General features: G+C 54.7%; 1 protein-coding gene across 2 annotated transcripts; it reads right to left on the reverse strand.

Moving 5' to 3' along the window:
• Positions 1–1,535: 1,535 nt before the first annotated feature.
• SOX21 (SRY-box transcription factor 21) lies at positions 1,536–4,884 on the reverse strand. 2 transcript variants are annotated; one of them, XM_040267342.1, is made up of 2 exons: positions 3,493–3,943; positions 1,536–3,426 (listed from the first exon to the last, which is right to left on the reverse strand). In XM_040267342.1, exons 1-2 carry the CDS (start codon positions 3,930–3,932, stop codon positions 3,099–3,101), a joined length of 768 nt encoding a protein of 255 aa, XP_040123276.1. In that variant the 5' UTR covers positions 3,933–3,943; the 3' UTR covers positions 1,536–3,098. The 2 variants fall into 2 exon arrangements, with proteins under 2 accessions (XP_040123276.1, XP_040123274.1); XM_040267340.1 differs by having other exon boundaries at positions 1,536–4,884.
• Positions 4,885–6,316: the final 1,432 nt, after the last annotated feature.

The raw sequence follows: 6,316 nt of genomic DNA on the forward strand, positions 1-6,316 counted from the left end.
CATACACACACCCGGCCTTTTCTCCACGCCCTCTTGCCCTCGAGTCGCACCCCCTTTCTTCTGCACAGTCTAATTCTGAGAGAGACTTTCTCTAGGCGCAACTAGTTAGCAAGGCCACTGGAGTCAGAGGGGTGATAAACCAGTCACCCCCGTGGACCTGTGGACTACTCAAACAGCCGCACAATCTGTTGGCGGTGTGACCCTGTGCGCTCGCCCCCAGCATCCTTCCCCCCCACCCCCCAAAGCATCTCTCTAGTCCTATTCTCATTCATCGACACGCTGGAGCGCTGCTCCTAGAAAACGCAGACCATTAGAGAAAGGGTAGGGGGCGGGAGGGGGCGGGGAACTCTTCGGGCCGGTGGGGCCGAGCTGGAAGGCTCAGGGAGGTAACTAAGATTTAGGGCTGGGGTGATTTCCAGCGAGCCGCAGGAAGTTCCGTGTTGAGAAGTGATGGGCTGCTACAAAAGGGAAAGACGGGGCCTTGAAAGGATTTAATTAACCGTGTCAGGGATAATTACCCCTGGACAGTCCAAATTAGTTTTGCATAATCGCTCAGAACCATATGAATTAACTTATAATATTGCAAAGAGCTCGGGGAATAACAGGAGAAGGATCGTTTTAATTAGTGAATCAGGGTCAAACCAGCAGAGCCTATTTCTCACATTTCCAAACTTTTCATGGTTCTTAAAATATTATTCCGTAGGGGGAAAACAATGACTTTAAAGAGTTGAGTAGCTTATAAAGACGTGGAGCTCCAGAGACTGTCTCTGTTGGGGAAATTAGTTTAGGACTAGTTGAGTCTTGTATCTTTAGAATTTCTATCTTGGTGGGGCGAAAATAAAGATCTCCCTCTAGGTATCTTTTTTTTTTCTCCTGATACTCTTCCTGGCATCTTCTATTTTCTTTTCTGAAATTAAAACCTGGTATGATTTCAAACCTTTCTCCAGTGTAAACTTGTGCAGCCTTGGAAATTCAACCCTATTAGAATTTGTTGTTTCTATTTTAATGCCATTAGCATGACAGAATAAAGCCTTAAAGAGGTCAAAAGTTGTACAAAGTCTTAATTCAGCGATCATCCTTACAAATAAAATCTTAAGGTGTAAATAAGGAATATACCAAAGATACAAGAACAAATTACACTGATTTAAGCAGTGGGGCTCTCCTGCTAACAAGATAAAGTGGTCAGGCAACTTTCCCCTCTTAAAATGTTACTGGAAACTAGTGAAATGCTTTAAACGGTCTGGATGTTTTCAATGGGCTCTGTTCTACTGGTTCATGAATGCCTTTTTTTCCCCCCAAGATAATACAACTACTTGGTTTTTTTTTTTTTATCTTCTTTCCTATTCACGATTAAAAATGTGATAAATCAGGTTTTTGGCTCTGAATAACAATGGCTTGATTTAGATTTCCTAGTAAATCTATTCAAAAGTGAAACAAAGACTGCCTTTGGAGGATACCTTACACTTCACCTGGACCGGGCACGTAAGGGCAATTCAGATAAAAATCTTGTTAGGAACTCAACAAGAAATAGAGGATTTTCTCTTTTCCCTGGTTCAGGCTTTATTTAAACTCTTTGTTCAAAAAAAATGAACAGAGTGATAGTCGGGTTCTAATTTACAGATATAGTTTAGACGTCTAATATTAAATTAGAAGATCACACAAGAAAAACCATTTACACATAAAGGTTAAAACCAATACTTAAACTTTTAAAAACTTTATATTACATAAAGCCAAAATGAAACTAAATACATGTTAGCCAACTTCATTCACAAACAGTAGTCAAAATATATACACTTAAAAAGAAAAAAGCTACAAATGAGGTTCTTTTCTCTAAAATGTGTTTTATCATCATTTGCAAATGAATTGCAGGTGATCTAAAAAATAAGCTAATTAGGGAGGGAACTCCAAAACACATTTAAGCGGTTTGAGTTGGTGGAGAAATGCTAGCTGAAAGAAGAGACATCTGTCAAAACAATTCTGGTTTTTGTTTTGTTTTGCTAAATAATAAATATATAATTACCACTCAGACAAAAAAGTCTGATTTAATCTTAGATAAAATTGCGGGTCTGAAATAGTCTCGCAATTTTTAAAAGTTAACTTTGACATTTGTTCAAAATGTTTGAGAGTCGAAAACTGACTCACATTTAGGGCAACGCAAATAACACATTTTCAGACTCAATGCTTTCACGGACATATACACATTTACAATCTGAAGGTGAAACTCAGCCATAATGAAAAAATAGGAACAATGCCTTTTTCTGTGTAAACTGTGTCAAAAATTCTAGCAAGTGGACTCAGGGAGACTTCTAGTAGATTTTTTTTTTTTTAAGGGAGAAAATCCAATTGACAACTTTTCATTTCACATACATTTCTTGTTTGCGGTCCTTGCTCTTGAGAAAGAGCTCTTGGTCTGATTTGCATATGACAGGATAAACAAAAGAAACCGTGATCGTCTCACACACAAAAGGCCAGATTCGAGCCGGTCACTGGTCAAGAATGGATCCGGTCTAGGGGTTCTGCTTGAGAGAACAGAGATTTGCAAAGTTCAAATAGTACAAATAGGGAGCAAGGCTGCTCGGAGCCATCTCGTTCCGAGAAACTAATGACACAGATCAGCTTTTCCCTTGTGCCAACCATTTCAGACCTAACGTTTGAACAGAGTGCATGCAACACAGACCAGGAGAAAATAATAATAAAAGAAAAACAATGGGCAACAAAAGCAAAACCGACAGTAAACTTCCCACAGAGAAAGCTGGAAAGCCCAACGTGTCAAAAAAAAGTTACTCCTCCACCTCTGTGGGCCAAAACGCAACAGGTTTCGAAGTGCAAAGCAAACAGCCATCGCTGCCGGATACAACTGCCCTCTTGAAAGTTGTCTGCGGGGTGCAGGTCTGAAAGGATCCTGTCAATTCACACGCACACTCGCCCGCGCACTCGCGCGCTCGGCCACTCGCGCCCCGACTGGCATCTATACACCTTATGTACACACATACCGGGGGGCCCCCGTCGCGGGAGGGCGCGTGGGGAGGCCGCAGAGCTCGTACCTATACATATGTACACGTGGGCACACCGGTCCCGGCAAGGCCGCCCCGCGGGGGTCATAGCGCGGCGGCGTAGGCCGCGGGGTAGGGGTCTAGCTGGGGCTTGCCCATGCCCGGCAGCAGGATGTAGGCGAGCGGCGGCTGCAGCCCGGGGCTGGGCCACGCGCTGCAGTTGCACGGGATCATGTAGCCCGGGTTGCCCGGGCTGGGGTGCGAGTGCGTGTGCCCCCCGGCGGCCGCGGCCGCCGCTGCAGCCGCCGCCGCCGCGCCGTGGAAGGCGCCGGCGCTCGCGGTCGGGTAGCCCAGCGACGACGCGTACGGGAGGCCGGACGAGGACGACGAGATCTCTGCCATTTTGGAGCCCAGGTCAAGCAGCGAGTAGGGGCTCCCGGCGGCGGCCGCGGCGGCGGCAGCGGCGGCGGCGGCAGCCGACTGCGGGAAGAAGACGCGCGCCGCCGCCGCTGCGGCGGCGGCTGCCGCCTTCTCGGGGTTGGCGAGCAGCGACTCGGGCACCAGGCCGCCGCTGCCCGCGCCCGCGTGCAGCCCGGCGCCCGCCTTGAGCGCCGGGTGCTCGGCGTCGGCCACGCCGCCCAGGCCGTAGGGCACGGGGAAGGCGAACTTGTCCTTCTTGAGCAGCGTCTTGGGCTTCCGCCGCGGCCGGTACTTGTAGTCGGGGTGCTCCTTCATGTGCATGGCGCGCAGGCGCTTCGCCTCGTCGATGAACGGCCGCTTCTCCGACTCGGTGAGCAGCTTCCACTCGGCGCCCAGGCGCTTGCTGATCTCCGAGTTGTGCATCTTGGGGTTCTCCTGGGCCATCTTGCGCCGCTGAGCCCGCGACCACACCATGAAGGCGTTCATGGGCCGCTTGACGTGGTCCACCGGCTTGGACATGCTGTCGCCCTGCCGCGGCTGCAGCCCGCCGCCGCCGCCCGGGCCGTCGCTCTCGGCCCGGAGGAAATCAATGTTGGCTGTTGGCGGGGACCCCTCCGGCCCGCCGCGCCCCACTTTTCACCCCGGCGTCGCTCCCGCCGGGAGGAGGGGGCCGGGGGACCAGCCCCGGGCCGCGTCGCGCCCCCTGGATGTTCTGCTGTCTCCGGCCGGCCAGGCGCTCGCGGGAGGGGGGAGCGGAAAACAAAATCCTCCCCGAGACAGGAGAACTTCTCGGCGGTGTCCCCACCCCCACGGTGGCAGTTTGCCCTTTGCTTTCTTTGTGTCCTTCCTGTCCGGTGGCGTCCGCTTGCGAACTCCCCGCAGGTGGCCGCCACCCAGCAGCGCGGTCCCCCTCCTCGGTCTTTCCCCTGTTAAATGCACAGCAGCCCCGAAAGTTGCGTCGCGGAGGCGCCACCAAGTTGAGCAGAGGAGTCAGCCGCCGCGTGCTGCCAAGTGCCAAAGGGGGCTCTCGGCGGCTGGAGTGTTTGGGTTCTCCTCGGTGACTTTCTCATTTGACAGTGGCAGATGGGGGTGGGGGAGGAGGGGGGGCGGCCGGGAGGAGGAAGAGGAGGGGGGTCCGGGCGCACCGAGGGAACGCAGAGCGCCGCAATGGATATAAATACAAATACCGCAGCACCGGCCGGTCTTCCTCGCTCGCAGCAGGCGGGGTGCGCTGATGGGAACCCCTCTGGTGGGCTGGGGTTTCGGGCGCGGGGCGGGGGGGGGGAGCTTTCCGCACCCCAGCACCTGCCTCGTGGGTCTTCCTCTCCGGCTGCGGGTCGGGGCAGGAGGTTGGCTGAGGATTCAGAAAGCCTGGGATCGATCGCCGTGCCTCAAAGGAAATCCTCCCGGCTCGCCGGGTCGGCGCGTCTCCCTGTCCCTCGGGCCATGCCGGCTCGGCTCTCTCCAAGCCCCTCCTGGCGCGTCGGCCGACTCGGGCACCCGGAGCGCGCCGGGCGCGGAGCTCGAGCCAGCCTCCGCGCGGCGCCGCGGGCCAGGCACCGGCCGCGTCCCACTCCTCGGCCCTCTGGGCCTCCGCCCGGGACTTGCAACTAACTTCGCCCAAGTTTCCTGCGCCGGCGCCGCCGCGCCCCTGTCGGCGCGCTCGCCTCGGAGCGTGCGCCCGCGTGTGCTCCGCGGCCGGAGCCCCTCTGGGCGGGCTTCCTCGGCCACAGCCGAGCGGGCGGAGGTGCAAGAGGCGGGGTGCGGAGGGGTGGTGGTGGTGGTGGTGGCAGATGAGTGGGTAGGATTTAAGGAAGGCGCGCCATCACCTCAGTTCGCAGGTCCGCGCTGGGGCTGCTCCCAATTGCCCCTCTCCTGCAGCATCGTGGGCCCCTTTCCAGCCCAGGCCGCCAGCCGCCGCTCCCGAGGCGACAGGAGCCCTGTGCACGGGCTCAGGTGAGTGTCGCTACCTGCGTGTACACGTGCCCGAAGCCGGCGCTGGGTGTGCATGACCGGCCGCCGCTGAGTGTGTGTATATCTGGGGGCACGCGGAGGAGGTGGAGCTCAGCACTTGGGGAGGGAGGAGGGACCAGTCGAGCCTCCTCCCGCTCCCACACCCTCAGGACCGCGAATTAAACAGTATCCCTGCAGCCTCTCCCCCTCCTCACCACCCCACCCCCCCACCCCCACCCCCGTACTCCTCCTCCCACCCGCTTTTCACTTGAGAACAGGTTTAGGCGAGCGGAGACTCCGAGGCGCGCTGCCGAGTTTGCGCACTGTTTGGCTTCCGCCACCCCTGGGGTCGTCCCGGCGGCCCCGGCCGGGCGGAGCATCGGTGGTCGCGGGTCTGGGATCCTCTGCCCTGCAGGAAGGAGGCGCGCAACTGGAGGAGAGCCTCACGCGCTTCGGAGGAAGAGGGGACGCAGCCCAGAAAATGCTGGAGACTTTTCCTAGCAAGAAGGTGCTTCCTTGGAGGTCCAGGTGTTACTTGCCGCAGATGCTTCGCGAATTTTCTTGCACTGGTGATGCACCCAGTCGGAGGTAGTGGAGTGAAAGATAACAGGAGGGGCTGAGCGTGCGCTTGGCAACCCTTTCGAAAAGGAACTAGCCTAGGCTGAGAACTGGCATCCTTGGCCGACTCTTCAGATCTTTTAAAATTCTGGGGGTTTGTTTCTGTTCTAGTCGCTAGTCATCCATATGCTGATCGGTTTATGGTACAGTTAGTTAGCCTCACAGTATCTCACGCACAGATAGGATGAAGGTGTTCAAAATCAGTAAGAAGTATAAAACGTTTCTCTGAAAGACAAAAGTGAAACGTACTAGTCACTCTGTACTGGAATATTTTTATGCTGTTAACCACAATTTCCTTTAGTAGGAGCAGCTTTTTCCTTTATATTTGACAT

Source organism: Oryx dammah, unplaced genomic scaffold (assembly GCF_014754425.2).
Source record: "Oryx dammah isolate SB20612 unplaced genomic scaffold, SCBI_Odam_1.1 HiC_scaffold_24, whole genome shotgun sequence".
NCBI classification, from domain to species: Eukaryota; Metazoa; Chordata; class Mammalia; order Artiodactyla; family Bovidae; genus Oryx; species Oryx dammah.